Source organism: Scomber japonicus, chromosome 8, assembly GCF_027409825.1.
Source record: "Scomber japonicus isolate fScoJap1 chromosome 8, fScoJap1.pri, whole genome shotgun sequence".
Classification (NCBI taxonomy): domain Eukaryota; kingdom Metazoa; phylum Chordata; class Actinopteri; order Scombriformes; family Scombridae; genus Scomber; species Scomber japonicus.
The window spans coordinates 25,422,302-25,449,604 of record NC_070585.1 but is presented as its reverse complement, the minus strand read 5'-3'; the positions used below and the strand labels follow the sequence as shown (position 1 = coordinate 25,449,604).

At 37.3% G+C, this 27,303-nt stretch overlaps 1 protein-coding gene across 1 annotated transcript; it reads left to right on the top strand.

The window, feature by feature from the left end:
• Positions 1-2,735: 2,735 nt before the first annotated feature.
• Positions 2,736-18,520, top strand: egf (epidermal growth factor). Its single transcript, XM_053323683.1, has 22 exons — positions 2,736-2,924; positions 3,151-3,332; positions 3,946-4,173; positions 4,263-4,465; positions 4,594-4,707; positions 6,590-6,712; positions 9,016-9,138; positions 10,181-10,306; positions 10,531-10,667; positions 11,028-11,176; positions 11,375-11,479; positions 11,951-12,174; positions 12,472-12,639; positions 12,952-13,101; positions 13,205-13,372; positions 13,473-13,589; positions 13,900-14,022; positions 14,438-14,600; positions 15,578-15,742; positions 17,529-17,631; positions 18,073-18,169; positions 18,318-18,520. Exons 1-22 carry the CDS (start codon positions 2,772-2,774, stop codon positions 18,518-18,520), a joined length of 3,324 nt encoding a protein of 1,107 aa, XP_053179658.1. The 5' UTR covers positions 2,736-2,771.
• The last annotated feature ends 8,783 nt before the right edge of the window (positions 18,521-27,303 follow it).

Here is a 27,303-nt window from a genome sequence, read left to right as displayed (position 1 = left end):
GAGAAACAGCACCTGTGCCGGTGAGTTGATAATAACACCCATCATGTCAAGATCAAGTACTGACAGAAGTCATGTTGTAAGTACTGCAGACTACTGGTGTATAAGAGGAAAAAAAAAAACTATTTGTCATTTGTGTCATATGTGTCAAGTCACACAGACAATTTAAATTCCTTGTACATTAATTGGGCTTGGCCAATAAAAGTGGTTTGGATGCCAATCCTAATATAATCAAATAGGAAAGGGTTATGAACATATAGGAGGTATTCTGGGTGTAGTTTGCATTTCTGATGATATTGTAAAGTAATATGACATATTCACAGGGCAACAGCCATTTTAATAAAATAACCTACAAATGATGAAATGTAGATTCAGTTGCAGATGTCTTCACTGCACAGTAATCAAGACATCAGACCACAGATAGTAACACACATGCAGTACTAAATCTTCAAATACTTACTATATATCAAAAAGTGTCTGCTTAAAGTAACATGCTATTTTATGAACATTTGTAAAAAAAAAAATGCGATAAAAGTGCGATAAATAATGCATGATGTTATCTAAACTTGAGAACCTAGTTTGTATGTGTTTTAATTTCAATGTCATACTGTTAACATGGCAACATATTAACACTATTTTTAAAATCAGTCATTTGCTCAGTTGGTACCATTTTGCACAAACCTTCTACCTTTCCATCAGTATGTGGATATACTCTAACAGACATTATTATAACTACTGCTGCAACTATGCATTCAGAAAAAAAAAACTGTAATCAAGTAGTAGTAAGTCATTCAATTTGTTTCAAATTAAACTAGACCTAAGCAGAGAATGCCATGGACTTTACCAAAGATACAGAAAAGTGGACTGTGCTTGAGTGGGTGTATCTCAGGCTGAGCCCAAGTTTTTTGCGGGTTGCCACAGTGGCACCATTTGAAGCTTACAGATGGTGATCTCTCATGTCCAACAGGTTATCTCCCTTGTAGAATTGGCTTTTGTCTCATACTTCATATGATGAATTGAAATAATGTGATTTCTTTCCAACACCTATGGAGAGATTAGCTTATTCTGTGTCTTCCTCAGAGAGATTAAAGGTCAAGGTCATCTACATTGACAAATACACCAAGGATGAGATAACAAATCAATGGCCTTATACTGTACTGTATAATTTACAACAATACAACAGCCATTTATGACCATATATATCAAAACTGTAAAGGAATAAAGGTATATGCAATCTTGGTATAAACAAACCTTAATTTCTTACTGAAAAAATGTATATGACTTATATGATTTATATCACTCAACCTTAACCATCAATATGCATTGTTGCATGTTGAGAGCTAAACAATTCATCCAACTCAAATACTCAAGCAGTTGGTTGTTTTGATGGGCAATAGGATTGCATTCAAAATGGTCAAACTGCCCACACAGTTTTCCACAGTGTCAAATAAGAAATGTTGTTTTGACAAAACTTATTTTCCCAATAACGTCCAGGTCATGGTCATGTTGACCACCCTGTGAACTCGCCAATGGCCATCTTGGGGATCTCAGGCCAGGCATTTCATTATGTTGTTTGTCTTGGTGTTGCTCATTGTTTTCTTCATTCCACACAGTTTAGCAGAGTATCCATGGTTGCACATGACACATTACCATGGCAGACCAAGCACCCTTTTTCAATACAAATTTAGAGAGTAAACACAGATTTGTTTTGACATCATTGCCCAGTTTGTCCAAGTTCACTGATTCCTAGTGCAAACTACATTTATTGAAAAACTAAATTATATGTTTTCAACAACAGGTGCATTGGAATAAACATACACTCATGATATCAAATTATTTCCATAGTTCTGCTCCTCATATTCCAAACAATAGTATACCTACTTTTTGGAAAGGCAGAAAAAAGTAAGGGAGAAAAAAAAAACAACATAAACTTTATTCAGAGCAAGTATTTTCAGAGTCAAATGTTGTGAGCCATTTGTTGCTAAGGGATGATCCCTTATCCAGAAGTAGCTGTGGCTGCATTGAACTTCACCCAATTACAGCCGTAAATAGTCTTTTTATCAGATAATTTGACAAATGGCTAATGGCCACTAGAGAGTGACACAAAGAGGGGAGACAAAGCTATGGAAATGTTAAATGTTGCCATAGTTACATGTCTGGGATTCATTTAATTAAACTAACAACATGCATATAGGAGAGCAACATGCATCAGAAAGCATCAGCTTTCTGAGGCTCAGCACTGCTACATGATTCAAATTAATATCTAAATAAATAAATAATGCCCTTGTAAGGCAGTAAGTAAATCTATTGTTGAAAAAATGCTAATACAATACATATTAGATCCAATGAGTTTTACTAATACTGACTGATCTTGCATGTGATCTCTTGACAAATCTTGGTCAACTACACCTGGAGTGAGGGTCTATTCAAGCACTGTAACGCAGTCACAGCGAATAGTTATGTTGAATCTGTATAAGAGATAGAAACACTAGCTGTAGAGATCATAAACCAGCACACAGTTATGGATATCTTTAAAAAGGAGCACATTCTTTTAAACTTAATGAAAAACTGTGAAGGCCTTATTGCCATTTTAAACCCGAATCCCACTATATTCTAATATTGTTGAAGATGATTTGGTTCTGATTCTGATACACATATTAGGACTTTGTAATGCATGTTTTAGAGCTTTAAATAAATACATGTGACATGGGTTTTTATTTTGTGAAGTTTCACAGCCCTTCCTGATATTCGGCCATGGTAAAGCCATTCATCGGATGGACCTTGATGGGAAGAACCAGAAAAGGCTTGTGGCTGGGGTGGGAAGTTCTATCCTGCTTGATTTTCATTTCAGAGAGGAGAGAGTTTACTGGGCTGACAAAAATACTGGGATCATCTACAAAGCATCAGTGAGAAGAGTGCACAGACAGGTGATTACTGTATGTAACTGCTCCAAATTAGAGATTTTTTTGGAGTTTTTACTGAAGCATCTTATTATAGATGAGGAACAGCATAAACAAATTCACAGGATTCTCCAAGATCCTTCCAAAAAAGATATTGACTTATTAGTTTATACTTCTTTAGACTTGCATAACTGCAATGGTCATATATTTTAGTCTATGCTTTTATTTAACACAATTTTCATTTATTTTCCAGAAACTGTACTCATCTGACAAACATATATCAGGCCTTGCAGTGGATTGGATCTGGAACAGTGTATATTGGACAAGCAGAGAAAAGGGAAAAATCAAGAGAATGGATACAAATGGAAAAAATGAAAGGACACTTTTAAGACACTTGTCTCAACCAAGTTCTATAGCGATTGACCCCAGTGAAAGGTGATCAATTATTCTTACTTGTGTTTCCAATGGTGCTGCTTTATTTTGTATAGAGGGGTTAGGGAAGATAGTGATCAAATGATGTTGCATTTGATAAATGAACAGATGAGCCAAAACAGAGAAAATGATTCCCATACAGCTCCTAAAACTGTTCAGAATCAGGGCAAGCTGTTTGTGTGTTACGATATAGATGCTTCATCTCACTCCATCAAGCATGGCTGGCACAGAGGTGCCAAATGACAGACAGACTTTCACATACCACCAGTCTCTCAGGTCAAAGACAGAGCTAGTTGTTTTACCAGGCTATGTATTGCCTGCTGTTTTATTATATTTCCATCCAGTGAACTGACAAGTGGATATGTAAATGTGACAAGTGGCTGTAAAGGATTTACACTAACATTTTGGAATATTTATTCCATGATAATAAAGTCCCAAGACCATATATATGACACAAGGAGAGGCCCTGTTAGAATTCACATGGGAAAGTGTTGCAACTGTGATATCAATAGGGGCATTTAATTTAAATGGTACAGTTTTGTAGACAAATACACAAAGCAATCAAATCATTTTAGAAAACATACAGAGATCCTGGTTCAAAACAAATATTTTGCAGGTTGCTGTTTTGGCTATGTGGTGGGATGACTCCAAGTATCCAGCGGTTTGACATGACAGGACAGATGAAAACTACACTAATAAAGATGGTAGAGCAACTGAAAGCGCTGTCGATTGACCGGGAGGACAAAAGACTCTTCTGGATTCAGTTAGGTCTGCAAGAAGAAAGTGCCATTGCCTCTTGTGATTACAATGGGAGCCTCATACACATCATAGATCAGCCACTTCGGTAAGTTCTATTATGATAAGTTATTAAATCTTTCAGAGTGTCAAAGCTGCCAACATTATGTCATTATTTATTTTTGCCTATTTTTTCAGGTCTTATTCACTGGGAATATCAGTTTTTATGGAGCACGTATTTTACACTGATGTTGCATCTAATGCAATAAAACAAATAAACAAGTACACTGGGGGAGAGCCACTCAATGTCAACACAAAACGAATGGCAAAACCCCCAATTGATGTCAAGGTGGTACATCCTCTCAACCAGCCAATGGCAGACTCACTATCACCATTCACAGGTTAGAGCTAAACTTAATTTAACATTTACATTTCTCTGTAGTTCTTTGACAATGTATTACTTGTATTTACATTTATTGTATATATTTTATGTAATAACTGATTTACTATTGATAACCTTTTCAAACAGGTTGTGACAAACAGAGTGGCAAATGTGTCAATGTGTGTTCGAGTCTAGCTGAACAAGGGGTTTGCCAGTGCAGTGAAGGCTTTGCTCTCAATAAGCAAGGCACTCATTGTGAAGGTTAGTACCTATGCCAACAAACCAGTGCAATAAACATTTATATTTGCAGGAAACTATTATCAATTCAGTTTGTTTAAAATGAACTGACAAAAAACTTCACAATATTGACTGCATTACTGATGTGATGTGATCTCTAGGAGTGCAACACAGGCAACACAGTTTTAATTGCTCATTACCAAAGTTGGCATAAGTAACAGATTTCTATATCACTAATAATAATGTCCTTCATCCTCTCAGCCATGACTGCCCTAAATAAATGACACTGGACAAATATCTATTCACACCTGCATTGTCTTTTAATATGACTGATAACACTGACTCAGGCAAGGTGTCAGTTCTGGTCCTGTTGGATCTCAGTGCTGCGTTTGACACTGTGGATCACAGTATACTGTTGAACAGGTTGGAAACTTGGGCAGGACTCAGCGGAACAGTCCTAGACTGGTTCAGGTCCTACTTGGAAGAGCGGAGTTATTTTGTGACCATTGGAAGTTATGAATCTGATCGAGTGGCTATGACATGTGGAGTTCCTCAGGGGTCAGTTCTTGGACCCCTTCTGTTCAGCCTATCTATGCTGCCCTTGGGTCAAATTCTGCAGAACTCTAATGTAGACTATCACAGTTATGCAGATGACACACAGATATACCTAACACTGTCCCCAGATGACTACAGTCCAATACAGTCACTGTGTCACTGTTTAGAGCAAGTAACTAATTGGATGAACCAAAATTTCCTTCAATTAAATCAGGACAAAACTGAGGTCATTGTTTTTGGCAATAAAGAGAAGAGGATTGCTGTCAGTAAACATCTCGAGTCACTCTCTCTAAAAACTAGGGACCAAGTCCGAAACCTTGGCGTGCTGATAGACTCAGATTTGACTTTCAGCAGTCACATCAAATCAGTCACCAAAACAGCCTTCTATCAGCTTAAGAACATATCCAGAGTAAAGGGTTTTATGTCTCAAACAGACCAGGAGAAGTTGATTCATCTCAAGTAGACTCGACTACTGTAACGGTCTTCTGACTGGACTCCCACAAAAAAGCATTAAACAGCTGCAGCTCATTCAGAACGCTGCAGCTCGAGTTTTAACCAGAACAAAGAGATCAGAGCACATTACTCCAGTTCTAAAGTCTTTACACTGGCTCCCAGTCAGCTATAGAATAGATTTTAAAGTTCTGCTACTGATCTACAAATCACTGAATGGTTTAGGTCCAGAATACATGAATGACATGTTAGTAGAATATAAACCCAGTAGAGCTCTGAGATCTACTGACTCAGGTCAGATAGTTGAGCCCAGAGTTAAAACTAAACATGGTGAAGCAGTTTTTAGCTGTTATGCTGCACACAACTGGAACAAACTACCAGCAGAACTGAAATCAGCCCCAACTGTGAACACTTTTAAATCCAGGTTAAAAACATTTCTCTTCTCCTGTGCTTATGATTGAGCTCTTCTAAAGCACTTCACATTTTAATCTTTCATTTGCACTCTATGTCCTTTTAATGATTTTAAAGCTAATTTATTATTTTATGCTGCAATCATTTTATTTATGTCTTGCTATTTTTCTGTGCTTTGTTTTTATTATGGGGGGTGGGGGTGGGGGTTAATTGTATGTTTTAAGTTTCTCAAATTACATGTTTTTCTGTTTTATGTAAAGCACATTGAGTTGCCATTGTGTATGAAATGCGCTATACAAATAAAACTGCCTTGCCTTGCCTTGATATTAGCATTCATGGCTTAGATTACTGTGATTACTTGTTGTACTTCATTACGTTTTTCTACCTTTGTTTTTGATTGAGCCGTGTCAGGGAATGGCATTTAAATGAAAGCATCTACTAAAAGGAAATAATGAGACTATTACAATGTGTTTGTTTCTGTATGTCATAGATGTGAATGAGTGTGCCCACTGGAACCACGGCTGCTCTCTTGGCTGTGAAAACATCCCAGGCTCATATTTCTGTACCTGCCCTAAAGGATATGCCCTCCTACCAGACAGGAAGACTTGCCAAGGTAGAATATTTTTAGTGTCTATGTACACATTTCCAATGCATGGCAAAGAGAGAATAAGGTGCAGATTAACCTTGCTATCAATAGAGTAAATTAACGCCAGAAGCTTATTATGACTTGTGACAAATCAAATATTTTACACATCTTCAGCTGTTCTAAAGATTGCAAAAACCACGTGGTGCAGCCTTCTTTATTAATCAGAAAAGTAGAAATTAATGTAAATTCATGTGTGGCAGATTAATTATTTATGTGGAACTGTGATAAGTGCAGTGTAAAGCAGGACTACATAATAAACTTAGAAAAAAAAGTAATACACTTTTAACAGAGTAGCCAGAGTATTTTCTGATACATCCTTGTCTCAGCTATGCACAAACCTTGGCCAGTAAAGTTGTGAGTTGCACATGAAAGAACATGTCACATTTGATTCAAAACACTTGTACTTTGTTTTAGTCAGTACATTGTAGCTCTGGTTTTGGATCCGCTCCTCTTTTTGTTGTGCTATGAAAGGTGGCATTTGTAATGCCAGACACTACTTTGACCCTACAGAGTCAATAAAAAGGCTGGGTCACAGACGACTAGACAGACTACACATTATATGGGCTGCCAATTGTGTGTTAGGTTACTTCGGTCAAAACACTGTCACTTTGTTACGTTCCTAAAGGTCTAGGAGTACTGAGACTGGAGATAGATGGAAAACAAGTCATATTAATGTTAATGAAATGGGGATTTTAGCCATCTTTGCCTTTTAAGGATTAGACCGATATATTGGGTTGCTAATCTCCAATGAAAATCAGACAGTGGCCAGTCAACATGCATCAATATAACCATTGAAGCAAAAAAAAAAGTGAAATTAGAGATTTTCATCAGTTCTAAAGTTCAGTATCAGTTCTAAATACTGACCATCAGTAGTTATAATAAAACATATGATGTTTGTTGTTGTTTGATATTTTTTCTTATCCAGTCTCTTATAGTTTTTCTACTTCAGGCTGTCTATGGTCATTCCTGTCTGTCACAATGCAAGTCTGTTGTCTGCCAGTACAACAACAGATTCTTTTTATTCGACAGACACCCGAGACAATCTAATATTTTGGCACAATACACATTGCAGTTATGAGGAAATGTATGGAAAACATTGCTCTTGTTAAACAAATTTGTAACAACAATTTACTTTTTCAAGGATTTTTTTTTTTTTTTTTTTTTTGTAATTTATTTATAGTTATTATTTTTGCCTTTGACACCTAGTGTAATGTCTACACAATGGTTGACTTCATAACACATTAAACACATTATGGACACATCCTAATCTCTTCTCTTCTAATCTCACAGCTATGAGGCCCAGAGAATAGTAAAGCTTCACAGACACAATGAGATTAGATGTCGAGGTGACATTTGGAATAGGGAACATATCTGGTCAGCAGCTTTGTCTGTCTAAGCTGTTTAGCAGACAACCTTTGCCAAGGTCCAGAAGGAAACAAACATGCAGCCAAGCAGCAGACTAGACAATAGACACACCATAGAGACTGATGTGGAGGAGTATATGGTGTGGCAAATTGCATCATTTGTTTTCATTCCAATAAAAAGGCATCAACAAAGAATAAAAATGCATTTAAAAAAAAAAAAAAAAAACATTTTTATCCACGATTCATCTAGGTATTATGTTTATTTTTCATATTGTCTTTCATCATTTTAAATCATACATAGTACAGTTTGTACTATATAGTCAAGCACACACTGTACTCTTTAATTACTGTAGTACAGTCAGCTGTGCAAAAAGCGTTCTAAATCCCTGAAGTACTATTTTTACCATCAACCGCTAGGAAGAAGTTAACAGTCAAAAGGTAAAGCAACAGGTACTGTAGCTATTTCACATCAGATTAATATCTGTATGGCCTGCGTCAGTATACCCAGCCCATAATCACTGGTACAGGACATACCATTCCCCTGTGAGCTAACATTACATCACCCTTACTGTGTGGGTCTTTGACTGCATTGCCATCACACCTTCACCTGCTTTGATAGAGTCAGAGCGGACATCATAAAGGAATTTTACCAGAGCAAAGCCTCAGTGGTGTGTTGCCCATCTGGTTTTGCTAAAATCTACAACCTGCTGGGCCCAAAAATAACATGGAAAATTATTGAATGTGTAACATCAATTTGATCTTGTTCATATGGCACATAATTAATGACCGAATAATAACACATTATTTAACATTCATTTCTTTGCCATAAACTTAGTTTTAATTTATCAGAATTAATCATCATCCTTCTATGCAAAATTACAGTTACAATTTTCTTTCCACCCTTAGAGATCATACCATGTGAAGGCAATACTACCAAATGTGGCTATGGATGCCTGGCGATAGGCGAGAGTGCTGTCTGTGTTTGTCCTGAGGGCTCTGTGCTAAAGGAAGATGGACAAACCTGTTCTGGTATGTTCTATCATCCCTCTACACTAAAACAATAGTGTACACCTGTGTAGAAAGTATTATTTCCTGCATAGGTTTCATGTGCAGCACATTGTTATCTCCCCATATACAAGTATTTAATTTTCTTATATGCTACAATTCAAGAAATATGGATATAATATAATAATAGAAGCAACTGAATGATGACAGGCTGATTTACTGCAACATCATGAGCTGTGTCAGATGTTAAGTAGTTGTGGACAGCTGATACAGTAGCTGGCTAGTGATATATTCCTATTGTTATTTAAAAGCCAAACACACTGACAGCACCTGACATGTATGCTTTGAACTACAACTATTGTTTTTTATTGGACAAACGCACACCAAAAGCAGTATAAGGTGTGTCAAACTGCTTTGACAGCTTGGGAAAGAGAGAAAAATAAGAGAGAGAGAGAAATAAAACATTATTTTCTGACTGGTTACATCAAAAGCACAAGTAAATGACCATCAAACACTCAACAGATGGTTCACTGTGAAAAGAGAAGCTCTTAGTTTAATTGTCCTCCTCTGCATTTCTCCTTTTCCTTCATTCACTACATCCAACTAATGCAGCAATAAATACAAAGAACTATAGGTACTGGTTCTGTGGTGTTGGAAATTCAAATATGATGCCTGCAGGGAGCATTAATGACATAAGTCAAATGAGGCATGTCACTTATCACTTTCAGTGTGTTTGGGCCTTAAGTATCTTGTAAGTAAGAGTTGGATTAAAGTGGTCAAACTGGGGTCAGACAGACCAAACGCCGTCAGCACAGCAGTGTACTAACCAGGTGGCTTTGCATTGTTACTCAGCAGATATCCGATCATAAAAAACTGATGGAGAATTTTAGTGTAATCATCTATCAAGACTGACTGGTTTATTTTACATTTTAATTTGAGGATTTGGATTATTTAAAATGCTGCATGCTTAAAATATGTTTCCATTATACTGTATGGAGTAGAGTGTAGGTAAAAAAATGGAGCCTATTTTTTAAAGTTCTTATTCGTGCATTTTTGGTTGTTGCAGGCTGCTTGTCTGCAGACAAAGGTGGTTGCAGTCAGCTCTGTACTACAGTCACCCCTAGTAGGTGGCAGTGTAGTTGTCTACCTGGCTACCAGCTTCACCAAGATGGCAAGCACTGCACTGCTGCTGGTGAGTCATACTATGGCAAAGCAGACAGCCCGGGTGGATAAGCCCACACAGATAAACACTCTTCTTATCTCTCTAAATCTCACAGTCTGTATTATGTTGCCACAAAGACATCCTGTAAATTACAAAGTTTAAAAAAATACAAAATGACATGCAAATTAAGGGTGGTTTACTGTACATTTACAGGAGTACATTTATTCATTAAAAACTATATTTTATTTTTCCAGGACCACCACCGTATCTTCTTATTGCCAATCTAGTGGATGTACGAAGGATAAACCCCAATGGCACTGGGGACCAAACCCTTGTGGAAGAGCCCAGAGGAGCAATCATAGCTTTGGACTACGATCCTATCCAGAACAATGTAAGAAAATAAAATATTGTCCTGGAATTTTAACACTGATTTTTGGACTGAATCAGTAGTAGGAGGGTAGTAGTATGTACTGATGCACAGCACTTCACTTAAGGTCTTGTGACTCCTATGGAGTAACTGGATTCAAACAGCCCAGATTCAGGTTGTGGTACAGATATCCAGTGACACCTAGTGGACATACACTGTAACTGATACCCTATAGATTCACTAATGTTTTATGAGAAAAATAAGACAATCTTATGTAAGTATATAATAGTTTCTCTTTCTCAGATATTTATCTTAACATTTTACTAATTGTCCATTTTATGCAATTAATGTGCTTCTTCATGTATTTTTGTTCACATGTTCAAGGTGTACTTTGCTTGTACAACCCAAAAGACAATTGAACGGGTTGACTTGAATGGTGGATCCAGAAATGTTGTTGTCTCTGAGGGGCTGGGCTCTCCGGAGGGACTGGCGATTGACTGGATTCACCGCAAGATGTACTGGACTGATAAAAGGTGTGCATGCAGTTTAAGTTACAAAACAAGTTCTTATACAACACAATTTAGAAAGGGAAAAAAAGGTTTTAAAAGTATTTAGTCTTTTTTTCTAACCTGTAAATAAGTTACGTTGAACATTTAAGCCACGTATAAAAAATACATTTTTATGGTTACATTTTTTGCTTTTTAACACCTCAGTATAATTTTGTCTATCAGGCAGTCAACTGTTGATTGCAGCACTTTGGATGGACTGAGCAGACAAACGATTGTAAGCAAAGGGCTTGAAAAACCAACCGGGGTCGCAGTTCATCCTCTTGCAAAGTGAGTATGGCAATATGGCTGTTTGTTTAGTTGTTGAGATGTAAATTTCACAACCCAGAAAATATTTAATATGACATCAGTAACATGTATGCAGTACACCGATATCTAATATCTAAGCTGGGCAGCAGAAATTATTTAATTACCAAAAATATTTCCTTCGTGATTTAGGCTGTATGTATTGTCTTATGTTGTGCAGTTTTCACAATACAACATCACCCTTATATTTACATTTACTCAGACTTCACACAATTGTCAAATATAATAAATCCAGGGCATGTTGTACATATGTTAGCATGGAATATTTGGTATGTTGGATTCACTATGATTTCAAACAAACTAAAGTTCGAAATAGTTGCTGAATTGATGTATTTGTGATAATGTGCGTATTTGCACTCTGTGGGATTCATAAGACTAATGTCTATAGGTTAATTTACTCAAAACCTTTTCCCCCCTCTTTTTTAACTTCTTGAGGAAGTTGTTTTGGACCGATATAGGTGCCCAGCCTGTAGTGGAAAGTGCCTCTTTGGAAGGCAAATACCGTTTTGTCATTGCAAAGACCAACCTTGTGTCACCCAGTGGCCTGACCATCGATTTCACAGAGGATCGTCTGTTCTGGTGCGACCAGAGGAGGGGCCTGGTAGAGACTGCAGCCCTGGATGGCTCAGACCGACGGGCCCTATTAGAGAACCAAGTAGGTGAGGCTTGTATGGAGCATACACATGCAAACATGTATAGGTGCACTGTACGGTCCAAAAAATCCCATTATAGTATCATAATCCTAGATAATTTATGTGAGCATTAATCTCATGAGCCACATGCACTTTGGCTCAATGAATGGACACTCTCTGACTAAGCTAATTAACCAGTGTTCCTGCCTTCACAGTAGTCACCAAGTTAACAGCTGAACGAACAGATATAGCTCTTACCTGGTAAAGTATCACAAAGTCAACTCTGGGCTCCTTTCCCTCTATCCTCTGTTCTGATTGGTCCAGGCCGACCTTTTGACCTTGCTGTATTTGAGGACAGGCTATGGATCTCTGACAGGGAGCACCAACAGCTGAGGAGCGTACACAAGAGGACTGGGAAAAAACTGCAACGTATCCATGGCAACCTGGTCCATCCATCATCCATTGTGGTGGTCCATCCCCTTGCTAAACCAGGTTATGACAGAGATTATGTGTATACATCTTTTTGTTGAGGTTTGTTTTGTAATTTGTCATGCTTTTTGTGACAGGAAACAGCAAAATTACAAATGCTACAGTGTAAGTGTTACATCTGGCACAAACAATAATATAAAAGAACAGAAAATGTATAGTTGAAAGATGTGCTGTGAAAGTTGTGTGTAGTTTCTCTACAATAATGTGTCAGTGTGTCAAAACTACTGTCAACAATTTGCATTAATCTTAGAAGGCCAATACAAATGCCTTAAAACCTAAATATTGATGAGCTCCTTGTCATTATCTGATTTTCAGGGGCGGACGTTTGCCTTAATCAAAATGGAGGTTGTGCCCAGGTGTGTGAAAGCAGGCTGGGATTTGCCCACTGTTCCTGCCTGTCACCTTTCATCTTGTCAGCTGACAGAAAAGGTTGCTCTCCAGCCAATGCCTCAGATGGAACAGCAGGTTATTTTTTATGCCGTCTTTCTGATGCAAACACTCTGCACTCAAGCTTTAAAACTTTTAAAGCAGTACAACTGACAAACGCTCCACTGTGTTTATTCTCTAGAATCTGGAGACACTGAGTCTGTCGATTTAACATCTCTCAAAAGCAAAACATTCAATGATGAGAGCACACCCCTGACCACAACCACGCTATCAGCTGATAAAAGGGGAACTGATTTTGACTCTGATGTAGACAGTGACCGGACACTCTTCACAGACAAGATGATTTCAGGTAACAGTGTACCCTTAAAAGCAAGTGATTGGTGGTTCTTCCCACTCCAGACCTTAATCTAACTAAATGTTATGTTTCCATATATCTACTTATCTGTCAGACCAGAATGAGTGTTACTCACTCCGCTGTGACAAAAATGCGCAGTGTCACCTGACTGCTGGAAGCCAAACCTGTTTATGTCTAGAGGGTTTCAGAGGGGATGGACAGTTGTGTGTTGGTGAGTATTTATACTCCTCTACTATTAAGTAATAAAAACCTGGGTATTGATTTTTTATTATGTTTGGTTCCCGCCCAGTTTATGTGTTCAGTTGTGACTGCTACTATACAGACAAACACAACATGGTATATAAACTAAGATGATGGATAAAATCATAGTTTCCTTAATGTACCAGAGAAGTACAGGCCTGGTTTTACCTTTATTTGAGTCACTTTATTGGGAACACAAGGTTTATACATAAAAAATAAAAAAATATGTTATGTAATATTTTAACATTGTAACATGACATTTTCTTTTCCTTTTGTTTTAGATATTGATGAATGTAAATTGGGAACACACAACTGCGACAAAAAAGCAGAATGCCAAAACACAGAGGGGAAGTATATCTGTAAGTGCCAAGTTGGATACCAAGGCAACGGACAGACATGTCAAGGTGTGTCTAGATTATTTATAGCTAACTCACTTTTCGCTACCGTAGTTATAACAATTATAATATTACAAACACTTTGACAGAGAAACCAGCTTAACTGTATTTTCACTTGCTACTATTGGACGTCATAGAAGTGCAGGGTCCTAGTGAACACTATTACATCCCCATATATATCATCTTATAACACGGACATAAAATAATCCCTTTTATTGTATAGTACATGAATCTGTTTGCAGGATTACCCAACCACTTAGTAGGAGCTGCAGCATTTAAGATGCAGCAGCCAGTAGTAGTAGTAGTAATGGTGCAACTCATGTTTACAAGAGTAGTGTTCCAAATAGCAGACTACAAATAAAGAGTGCCCCACCCTATATTTGTCCATTTTAATGCAATTATATTCCTAATATTTTCTTTCAAGAGCTGGAGACGACACCATCTTGGATAACAACCAGTAGGCCAGCTGATGTCAACGGGCACCGAAACAGTAATTCAGTGCAGAGTTGCCCCTCCTCCCATGAGTCTTACTGTTTGTACGAGGGCATCTGCTTCTACTTTCCTGAAATGGAGTCCTACGCCTGCAAGTAAATAATCGTTTAACCTCTAATTTGAGCTGTGACCTCCAACCGTAACAGTTTACTGATATCTTGTGTTCAAGGGAGTTGCAAATAAAAAATGCTTGCAGGCTTTAACCCAACACTGTGTACAGTATAGCATTTTCCATGGCTGCTGCTTCATTTATTTTATCCTTCATTTAGTTTATGACAGTTTTCAAACAGTAGGTGTCACTAATGTTCCACGAAAACCTTTCCCTTATGAAAAAGTGACAATAGGAAAAGGATTAAAACTTGGATGTCCAAGTCAGGTTTAGCCAAAGATAACATAACTAAATGAACTGTAGACACTGAACAATGGAGCTTTCCATATTTTAGTAGAAATGCAAACTGACACTATTTAAAAATAAAAAGCCTATATTTAAAAATCATGTGAACAGTTACATTTTGTTAATGTAATCTTGAACAATATCATTATACCCAACTTCGTAATGGTTTTGTAATCACATTTAAAGCCATTTTATAGTCAATCATTCTAGCACATTTATTGTATTTTTTGTCTGTTTGCTCATGAATCATTATTCATAAACTCTGATCAGTGCAATTAAACAGCTTCTAACAGCACCACTGTTTTAAATCCCTGTTTAAAATGCATTAAAAAGGTATTATTTATCATTAATTATTCTAAATGTGTTGTTGTGTTATATTTAATGCAGTGTATTACTAAGATGTCCAGTGCGCACTTACTTGGTCAACAACAGAAACTGATCATGAAGTAATTGCACTGTTTTCTTTCCACCATGCGTGCCTACAGAGGAAAATATGAAAGGCATTTTAAAAAATGGCACAAAATGAAAGTACCGTAAACTATTTCAATTAAATGATTATCAGGTTAAACTATATCATCACAGTTAAGCTTACTTTAGCTCATATGACAAAAACATATTTCCATAGATTTGATTGTGTTTAATAAATAAAACATGTTATTTTATCATGTTCTGTTGCAGCTGTGTATCAGGCTACGTGGGAGAGCGTTGTCAGTTCAGTGACCTGGAGTGGTGGGAGCTTCAGCAGGCTGAGGAGGAGAAGAGGAGAAACGTGGTCATCGCGGCCTGCATGGTGGTCCTCATCTCCCTGCTCTCCATTGCCGCCTGTGTCACGTACTGCTATGGGTGAGAGAGGGGAAAAAGAGAGGGAAGGGTAAATGAGGCCCCATGCATATAAAGCTGCAATGGTACAATGAAGGAAAGGGATGATGAAGAGAAAAGGGAAGGAAGGGGGAAAAGACAAGACAGAAGACTTGGAGTAAGTAAGCTAGCAGCCAAGAAAGAAAGAAAAATATTTATACATGAACAACAAAAATGATATCATCTTCCATTTTCAGTGAAGGGTAAAGTTACATTTACTTTGCAAGTGTAAATTTATAATCTACATTTAGGAACATTAATGAAATAGGCTAAAATATTGACTCATAACTAAATAGTACCTGTTAATATTTATAAAAAACGTTAGTAACAATTATGGTCCAAGAGGGTTTCCAAAAGCTTTTCCACCCTATTGCATGGTTGGGAAAAAAAAAAAAGTAGATGACTCTCTGTTATATATATCGCCATGCATTTCCATATGTGTGTGCTCATGTGTGTATTGTAGTAATGACATAAAGCAGAGCTCTGTTTAATCTTCTGAACATTGGGAGCATGGGGGCAGCACAAATAGTCAGAGAGGGGCTGCTCCAACAATGAGTGAGCTGACAGCATTTAGAGGTGTCTATCAAACCCAGGGTGGCATGAGCCGTGTAATGTAGGTGTCTCAGCATGACAGCAGGGAGCTGGTGAGCAGATCACATGTGGAACGAATGGCAGCATGCAACCCTGGTTAGCTGAGTGAGGAGCATACATACACTACATACTGGAACCCCCCCCCTCCCTTTTTATTTCCACCTGAGCTGTCTCTAAGTAGCTGATTTGTTTTACGGTTGTTTTGCTGGCTTATGGACAAGGCTGTTGGTATTCTCTACTCTTTTGACTCACAAAGCACACCCGCCCGTCAGCCTGCTACATCCCAACGTTTGCACAGCAGTCTTGGTTCCCCTGTGGAAGTGGCACGCTTTCAATTACATGCTTGGTTTAGCTTGTTCTACAGCAATTACACATAAAAATAGGTCAATTCTCAGCTACAAAATGGAGCCAGTGAGGTATGACCCCAGTGGAAACGCTACATGGTCGCCAATAGCTCTGTCTCAAATTGCCTTCTGCACTTCAGTGCGAGTGAACTTGTGCAGTTTTGGGGGTTTTTTTGGGGGGGGGTTATTTGTTTGTTTTTGTTTTGAATCTGGTGGTTCAGTTTTCTCTGCAACACACACACACACACACACACACACACACACACACACACACACACACACACACACACACACACACACACACACACACACACACACACACACACACACACACACACACACACACACACACACACACGCTCTGACTTTTTAGGCTCAAATAAGCAAGCAAATACAGTAAAAGTACACATGCACATACATACAGCCTTTGGGCTAGGCATACTGAAAGCTAAGACTGGAAACAGTTTAGATTTTAATAGTTGAATAAACACAGTGTATCACGTCTGTAATGGTCAGAACACAGTATACAAGGTTTTTTGTTGTTGAATGTGCTTTTACCCTGCGTGTGTGCAGGGAGAGGTGCAGGGTTACACTGTCAAAAGGTCATATCAAACAAATGTAATTTTCACGTTCCCCATCAATGTTGAATTTGAACATATAATTTTACTATTTGAGGGCACCACCTCTGTTACTTGGTAACTGTGTAAATGCCATGTGGGTTCTTGAATATTTACACATTAAATTTGGTACTGTGAGTGAGACTAAGGACCCTTGGGATTTATAGCATAATTCAAATAATCTGTGTGTCGGTTTACTTTTTTTTCCCTTTTTGGCAGAACTAGAGGACTCTTCCGCCAGCAGCCTTCAGTGGATAATATGAGTGAGACCAGTGTGACAGATGAGAGCATGTCAGAGACCACCACAACCAGCGTGCCTCGGGTAAGCCATCATTACCATGCTGTGGTACGCTGGATTACTTCCTGTCTTAAAGATCCATGTATGATGGAAACTAACTAGTCACCACTTTGAATCACAGTGTAGCACCCTGTGGTCTGTGAACCACACTGTACATGTCAGTACAACGTCAGAGAGGTTAAATCCAACTAAATTTAGCTATTCTTTAATCTACTGCACTTAGTTATTAATTATACATATTATTGTTGTTTTATTTATATATTTTAGCCTGATTATGTGATTTACTTTTATTTTAGACTTACTCATTGTACTGTATGCTGCTGGACCTGAGTACAAATTTTGTTTCATGTGCAAATATGCAAATGAATAAACCTTGAATTGAATTGAATTGAATTCTAAAGGACAGGAAGGCATAAACATGTGGAAGAGCTAATAAAATGTTTGAATTATTGTGTAAATCTGCAGTTCTACATGGTGGTAGAAAATGGTGTGGAAGAAAAAGTCCTTCCTGCAATGGGCTGTCCCAGAAGAGCTGTCTGTCCATCCTGCTCTTCAGAGACAGGTACCTTAAGCTAACACAAACATCCATCTTTGCACACATACTTGACTTTATCCTCTTGTTCTACCTTAAACTAATACAAAGCTGCAAGTATACTCAAATGCTTTTAGATTTTTCAACCAGCTGCTAAATGATGGTGTTTTTTTGTCAGGTGACAACTCGATGATGGAAGAGACAGATACATTATCGAAACACAACCATGGGTATGAGTGTTCCATGGTGTCAGCTGTTGCCATGGAGAGCACACAACACAGCGTCCATCACACAAATCAACTGTCAAGCCCGTATTTGTGTACGACCTTCAAGCCAGCACCACTTCCTCAGACTCCCAGAGCAGAGTCTCCTGCGTCCTAGTTCGCCTAACAGACCCGACACAGCTGTACAGTTTAAACACGCACATGATGTAACATCTGGATGAATTACAAACTGCAAATTAAGAGTTTCATTCCAAAGTTTCACAAATGGAAGAAATATTACTGAAGCCATCACCTTCCTAAAAGTAATTTGTGACATTTTTATAAATATACAAAGTCAGGATTGTGCCTCCCAAATGTAAATTTCACACCATTTTTGTTCAATTTTATTTATATATAGTGTCCAATCACAACAAACGTTATCTCAAGACAATTTGGTGGATTGGAAGTTATTTATATTACAAGACAGAGCTAGTTGGGATGACCACATAGCTGAACACACAATGAAAAGGATGCCGACACCACAAAGTCAAATTGCACCAAAAGTAAGCCAGGCTGTCAAGGAGACTGAAGTACATAAATAAAGCAAAGAACATGTTGAACCAAAATTAAAGTGAAACAAAAGCGTTGTAGATTATCACTATGAGTCTCCTCCCTTCCAATTATAGAGCAAGATGGAGCCATCAGTTTCAGAAATGTGTATTTTGGAAGTGGTAAGACAGTATAATAAGGGTGCAATGCAGCATTAATGCTCCATTCTTTGGGGAAAGCTCTGAATCTAATACAAAATGTTTTGTAATCCATTTAACATTTGGAATGAAACTCTTTCTTGCATTACTGTAGCCAATACTTGCATATATATTTTATGTAATGCGATAAACATATGTACAGGATGTCTTTATTATAAAGCTCTAAAGTAGATCTACATTATGATGATTTATACACACATACTAACATACGAACACACCACAGACAATAGAATGTGCTCACAATATGGAATGAAAAAGTGTTTACACTGCCTGCTTTTGAAAAGAAACTGGAAAATATGTTGTGCTTGTAATTAATCAGTCATGGGCCATCTTAGACCAATTTGTTTGTATTTTAACCCCATCAATTTAGCATAATGTAATTCACATTTATCAGCGTTTTGCATGTTTTAGTCTTTGTTTAGGATGTCCAGGGTGTTTTGGAATATCTATATGTATTTCAACCAGCCACCGAATAATTGAGATTGGCCACCATCCCTAAAAGGATGTAATTCCTCACATCAAATGGTGTAAATGCTGTTGGTGCAGCATTTTCATCAAAACATTAAATATTTCTAACTAGAGAACCAATACGTCTTCACATTCTTCTGTTGAGTTAACTTTGGGGCAACTGTTACAACTTGCATTGATTCATTTGATGCAGTAGAACATAAAATGATGCATTATTGCTTTGTTGCTGATTTTGTTTAGTTGCAAAGAAATCACTCCATGTTTTCTAGATGCGTGTACACTAATGGAGTATTTGTATGGCTGAGGTTTATTACAGATTACTGTCATTTGACCGTTAAGAAAGAGCTTTGTGTGATAGACCTTTTTTTTTAAATATTTGAGCAAAACAATATTATTCAGTATCAGCTTCCAACTGTGTATAAAGCTAAGGAAACGGTCTGTTGCTCATCTTGCCAATCAGCTCTAATTAATGAAATCTCTTAATTAACAGCATGAACATAGAAGACACACTATAGTACATACCGCCATGGTAATATTTAGCTGATGCACAACAGTGCATTACAAAACTCACCTGATAACTGTGATGATATAGTTTGCAAAGTTATACTATATTTATTTTTATACAAAGATCTATCTATGTTTCCCTGTGTCAGAGCTCCACTTACATCTGTACTTTTAGAAATAAGATGGATAACTGACTGATTGGTTTGGATTCTTTGTCTTGTCAAGGGAAGGTACCGATTCCTTGCTATTACTTTGTGTTTCATTTCTTTGTAGTATGAGTTGGATTTTTTTTCCTCCAATTTAAAACAGTATTTATTTAGAAGACACAACCCACTTCCACTATTCTTACTCTTACTGTATATGACTTAGATTATACATATCCTTTTCAACCGCTATCGACTATAACTGCAATTTCAAAATTGCAAGATGAAGCTTGTTTTATTTCCATCAATAAAACTATATTCACAAAAAAGGTGTTGTGTTAGTAACTGCTAAATATTCTGCATCAATTTCACTGGATACACAAAAACTATAACCATTACTCAACTGTTGCTCTTTTTCTTTCTCATCAAATTTTCTTTGCAGTTTTCCAATAACATTATTTTCTTATGATTGAAAGATTATTTTGGCCATTCATAGTCCATCTCTCTCTCGTTACACCCCATCACACTCTCCTTCAGGGCTCTTGTGTGTGCTCCATTGATGATGCTTTTCTATCCTCAACCAAATCTAACGCTCTAGTGGTGTTGGTACCGATGCTGCCACCCTCCTCCATCACCACTGCCCCATCTGTCTATTTCTATTTCTATTCCTGTCTGTCTGCGACTCTGTCTCAAGGTTGACTGAGAATTGTTAATAGAAGGGCCCATAGCCTCTTTGTTTCGAGGCAATGGTAGAAAACAAAGCACTTTAACTCAAAGACCATCAGGGGCCACATCGATATTGATTTTCCTGGCAAGACACACTTATCTATATATTGGTCTCCATTAGGGCTAACAGATAGACTAGGGCACCAGTCTAAACAGCCGCAGATCAGCCTTCACAAAAAGATGAAATTGGGCCCAACGCAAGGGTGCCGGAAGTAGGGGGTTTAAGAGGTCACAGCCCAAACCACTTTAAACCCCTCTACCCCCACTCAAACACCATTTGTAAGTTGCAAATCACTGTATCCCTGTAAATGATAAAAACCTACATGCCACATGCAGGGAACTAGCTTTTTCCGTTTTATTGTTAAATATGGATTTTTTTTATGGAAATAGAAAAGGGTCATAAGTATCGTAGCTGTGAATCACCATAACTGAACGTATGAAAACAGTTTGCATGGATACATTCAGATATGTGAATTTTTCAAAATAAATAAATAAAATTCTGAACAAATAAATGTATTGTTTGAATCTATAAGGAGATCTGCAGCTGTGCACGATATTTTTTGAACAGATGAAAAAGATTTGCACAAAGGTTTGCATTTACACATCTGTCCGTTTGTGGGTTCACACAGAACTCAACTGTATATGTGAATCCCAAGTTTACAGCTATAAATCAATTATACGAGTTCATATTAAATCTATGAGTGAAAGTACTTTTGTCTCACATTTGACCTGCAAACTTGGGATTCACACATGCAATTGAGTCCTTAACTTTTTTCATACACAAAAAAGAGATAACTGCAATCATGATACCGTGATACCGTTCTGCAACATATTTGGGCCTATTCTGAACCCACATATTTAGGGCGATGCTGTTTACAACAAGAGGACAATGTTAACATTCCTACAATCGCGTGCTTGCTGTTACTCAGCTGCAGAAGTGTTAGGCTCAGTGTTTTGAATTATACTGTCAGCCTACCTGCGGTGCAAGCAAGCAAGCTACAGTTACTCTGCACAAGTTCAGTGGGTCTTTGGTCTATCTACTGCCCCCTGCCCCCACCCACACACACACACACACACACACACACACACACACACACACACACACACTCACACACACACACACACACACACACAGACACAGACACACAGACACGGCCCCTGCACTTCTGAAATTAATCTGGCTGGTGCCCCTGGCCCTGTGTCAATTTATCTTGTATTACTCCTCAATTGGTGCAACAGGGGGCAATAGAGTCACTGACACAGTAACTGTAAGTATGGGGGGAACCTCAAGGGCTCTCAATTCTGTATCATTTTAGGAGATATGATAGGTTTAAATATTAGCTATAGGTTTATTATATTATAAATATATGTACCGTAGATTACTAGTGTGTCCTTTCCTCTGTGTGAAGTATTACCATAACGTTGTTCCACAAGTTGGTCTTTCAAATTAAAACTAATTTTATGAAACACTGCAACATGGTTGTTGGGATTCAAATCTTTTGTTTATAATAAAGAGAAAACAAAGGCTGACTGCAATATATAAACAGCGAGATAATTTAGCTAAATACTGTATGGATATAGATTAGGGATGGGAGGATCTTACATCAGAAAAACAGTCAAGATAATTAAATCATGGTGAATCTCTATTATCAGTCATTATGAACGAGTGATGTGAAACACTTCTGGCTCACTAATGTACATTCCTGTTGAACTCCTGATTTATTTTGGATTGTAATTTGCCACAGGGGAGCACTAGCATCTTTCTAGTCATTCATCGCCATAGTTGAAGGCTGTGAGTGTGATGCTTGGATAGTAGGTTGATGGCTGAATTATCTTTATTGATTTTTGTGATGAGCTGCTGGGTGTTTGCAGGAGTTTGAATCTGTCCTTGTTCTTCATTTAAAAAAGACGTTGCATCATATGATGCAACATTTGTTTCGTGTGTAAAATAATTCCAGTATGTTTTAGTTCAATTTTAAAAACTTTCAAGCACATTGTGATCATTATCTGGATAATATCATTAACCAAAATTATTTGGCCTAGATAACAGTGACACTGTGAAATTTTCATATCGCCCCATGCCGACTACAGCTAGTGCTAGGACACTGCTAGGATATTCTGGTTGCTTTACGCCTACTTGTCTATGAAACACAACCTGTTCAAGCTCAACAGTTTCATAACACCTGCACAAGCTACTAACTATCCAGTAAAGTAAAGTATCACATTTGTACTAATGGATCCGGTGTTGTAGACGATTACTAATTTGCCAATGAAAGCTAAGTTATTACATCACCATCCAACTCAGCAGATAGTTTAACCACATCTACCTCCACCAAAGTTTAGAAAAATATCAACAAATAATTATCATGAGCTGGAGACTTCAAATAATGCCACGATGATGATAGAGTATCATTTGAAAGATATACAGTGCAACAGTGAGACACAAGAATGTAAAACACTCAAGACGAGAAGAAAAGGTGGCAACTGGAGTGTCATAACCATTTTCTTCATGCCACTTTCGATTAAACAGTGTTTACTTCCTACTTTATGTCAGTTTTCACTTGAAATATTGAAAAGGCCTACTGTAGAAATCAATTGAAAATGTTCAGGTGACGGGCTGTGTGTCAACAGATGTGCGGAGTGTGTCATTGGATTATCCCAGAGAAACAGTAAGAAACAAGAGACAAAAAAGATTATGTTAAAGTTTTTAAGAATAAAAAAGTAACACATTTGGGATTGTAAATGGTTTAGATCTGCTCTATGTAACTTTTGTTGTGATTAGTCACTATATAAATAAAGACTGATTGATTGATCATGTGTAACTATGTTATTCTCATTCCAACTACATTAGCTAATTTTGTGGGGTTTTTTCTGCCAGATGGAGCTCACTTTGCTTTATCGCTCCTGACTCCATCCCAGCACAGCGGACAGCTGATGAGGGAATTAGCTACCCACTCAAAGGCTTTGCTCTGATCCTCCAGGTCAGTATTTGGTTCCTCCAGGTCTTGAGCAGAACAGAGTAACACTAGTTTGCCAGGATTTAGGCAGATTTAAAATGACATGGGGAGGGGGTCTAATGCATGTATTGGACATAGATACTTGAGCCGGAATCTATGGGTGCACCACGGAGGAGGGGAAAGTCCCAAACCTGGAGGCTCCCTTGGTAGTTTTTGTATCCTGATGAGCAGTTGGAGGAAACATGTGGACACACAATTGAGCCTGAAACCTGATTTCTATTCAGTGGTAGCCAATGTCACCATTACTGCAAGACATTTCATAAAATTCAAATACAAATAAAAAAATGATTGAACTAATAACATATCTGTTATGAAGTCATCTTTTGGCACTGAAACTGCAGATTAAGTATAGCATATAATTAAAGTTGACAACTCATGCAAACTCACTTTAGGACTATTAGGGCCACCATTGGACAGTAAACTCTCAGGCAAAAAAAATAAAAATATTTCTATCTATCTTTTGAGTGGATTTGTGCCTTTTTATCAGGGCAGCTGCTTTCATACTTCACTATATGGTAAAATCATAGATATACTGCAGATATTTAATTAACGCATACATGGCAATGACTAAAGAGACACCACAGAGTTATGGTGCCATCAAGTATATGAGTGGTGTGCCTCATCGACTGGCTAATATAAGAAAAGCCTCATAAATCAAGCTGTTCTCTCCATTTATGTCAACCTTTGAGACATTCTTCCAGTCAGGTAAAACACACACTAAGATAAATAAAAGTCAACAATTATACAGTGAACATTATCTAAAAAGGATCAACTTAATTTATTCAGGACTGCTTACCTCAAGATAAAACATTTAATTTCTAATTCTGAGGGTGAACATTCGTTTTGCCAGCAGATGGCGACAGAGTATTAAGAAAATGGTACCATCACACTTTGTGAGTGGGGTCGACCTTGAGAAATTGTTATACAGTAGCTGCATCATCATGAGCAGAAACAGTACCTGCAGCAATCCATCAAAATCATTGCTTAGTCAACTCATTAAAAGACAGGCCCCTGCTGTGACCTTTTCAGTTTAAATTTGCCACGTCTCACTTATTGCACGTAGCCTAATTTAAACAGTCATTACTGTATTAGATCAATCAGTGGTATTTAAGTAGTTAAAATGGAGAACAGTGTAAAATAAAGCACCCTTTAGAACTACTGCAAATGTATGTCAACAGAAAAAAAATAAACTACAGCTGCCTATACTGGGTGGGATTACCTGGGCTTTAACTCTTTTTTGGCATACATAAGACCCTTATTTTAGCTGTTTGCGCAAGGGGGAAAACTAATTACATGTAAATCAACTTAAATTCAAACCGCTTTATTTGTGAAGTCAACTTGAATCCATCTAAACCCGGTGCTTTTGTGTATTTTCGGTCACATTGATACATGACAAAAAGTGATGGATGCATTTACATTCCCCTGTTGTAGTTATAAAATGTATATAGTTTTTGAGAAGATATATATCTGATTGCAATATTAAAAATCCACAATAGTGTTGCACACAGAGACCTTCTCATTTTCATGGAAGTCTTTTAACAGGCCAAAGCACAGGTGCAGCTCATAATTAATAATAGCTGTAATGCATTTGGGACAGACACTGGACAGAACCATCATTAATGTTATTTGGTACACCTGTGTATTTTCCAAATAATGTCCGCCCCATGGATGCACTGTGTAACCTCGACTCATGTCCTTATAATACATTAATGGTCAGCTCTGAAATTATATGGATGTTTCTCATACTTATCAACATGATATTGAAGTATTATATACTTGAGTCGAGGTATTTTCTGAGTGTAATTTATATTATCGCTACTGGCCAAGAAGACAAGAGTATTAGCATTAGCTTCGAACAACTAAAAAGGGAAAATATAATAATAAAAAAACTAGCATAATATGAATTTTAGCGGGACATTTGCTTTCATTATACTAATACTAATGGACGTATTTAAGTCATGTACTGTGTTAACCCATTTGCAAACTTTTACTCTAGTTGTATAAGTTTTGTTAGCCCCAGTAAGCTCTTTTGCAGCTATCTAATAACATTTATTTTTTATTTTATCATTTTAGGTGTTCACAGAAACAGCTTAGCCACGTCTCTTCACTCCATCCCGCCAGTCAGGCTAATGTAAAGCTATCAAACTTTCAGTGCTTCTCAAATTCATTAACAATTAAAACTTAAATATATGTAGCAGGTCGACTAGCACTCACCACCGTTTTGAAGACATTCCCAGACTCTTCTATCCAACTCTCACCTCCTCCATAAGATAAACATATACTCATACAATTTTTGTACTAAAAGACCGATGGCGGCGGTTATGGATAAATGAAACTCGCGAGATTTTAGTAGTAGTCCCACAAAATGGCCAAGGTTCACGTCACTTCCGGCTACCATGTTTTCTGTTTCTTAAAACGAGATTTAAAAGAGACATTGGTGTGAGTTGTAGTTTTTTAAAACGAATTTTGGTATTTCCCATTTGCGAAGGTATTCTGGCAAAAAAAAAAAAAAAAAATGAAAATATTTATTAAAGTTTTATTTTACTTTGGAAGTTAATCAATCAATTATTATAATTGGCAAATTCAATATCCATAAATGTAAATTTACAGGTAAAAAACCATGCTTTATTTCATTTAGCAATGAGATCAAACAATGCATATTATTAACATAGAAGAGAGCACTGCACCTTCTCTTAAACTATCAATTGTCCTCAGATGGATCTAGCCATTTAACATTTATTTGCACAAATGTAATTTGTTTCAATAACGCTTGCACAATTGCACTTTTTTGAATACAAGTCCAGGTGCAATTATGAAGTAGTTAACTGATTAAGTCAGTTACCTCAATTACTCAAGTAATGTATGCTGCTGAAGATTGCTACCAGCCAACCTTCTCTATTGGTGACACATTGGCTTTAGTGACTCAATTAAATAGAGTGAGATCCTTCATACACCGTACAGCTCATAAAGCACTTATCCACTTATCTACTAAGAGCCACTGAATCGATTAATTAATTACTCAGTTAAAGGTTTAAACAGATATACATATTGTTCCCTGTAAACAAAAATTCTGCTGAGTAACCACTAAAATGGCTTTTCAGGTTCAACACCAAAAAAAGTATGTGTGCAATGCTAAGATGTTGCAGTAGCGACGACCAAATAAACACACCACAGGCAGAATGTCACATTTTTTGCACTCTTTGTTCATACGTTAAGTTTTTCAGCAACACAATTTTTGACATTGATACAGTGCAAATGCACAATAGCACAACAGACACCATTAAGGATACATACTATTTTTTAAAGTCAATACAGCAGATTTTTGACAATTTGCAT

What these genes read in the sequence shown, in the direction of transcription:
- egf (XM_053323683.1), top strand. Translation starts at nt 2,772, where the DNA reads ATGGACCTTGATGGGAAGAACCAGAAAAGGCTTGTGGCTGGGGTGGGA. An exon ending in AGACAGGAAGACTTGCCAAG is followed by an intron (nt 6,713 to 9,015) that starts GTAGAATATTTT and finishes TTCCACCCTTAG; the next exon opens with AGATCATACCATGTGAAGGC. An exon ending in AGATGGACAAACCTGTTCTG is followed by an intron (nt 9,139 to 10,180) that starts GTATGTTCTATC and finishes TGGTTGTTGCAG; the next exon opens with GCTGCTTGTCTGCAGACAAA.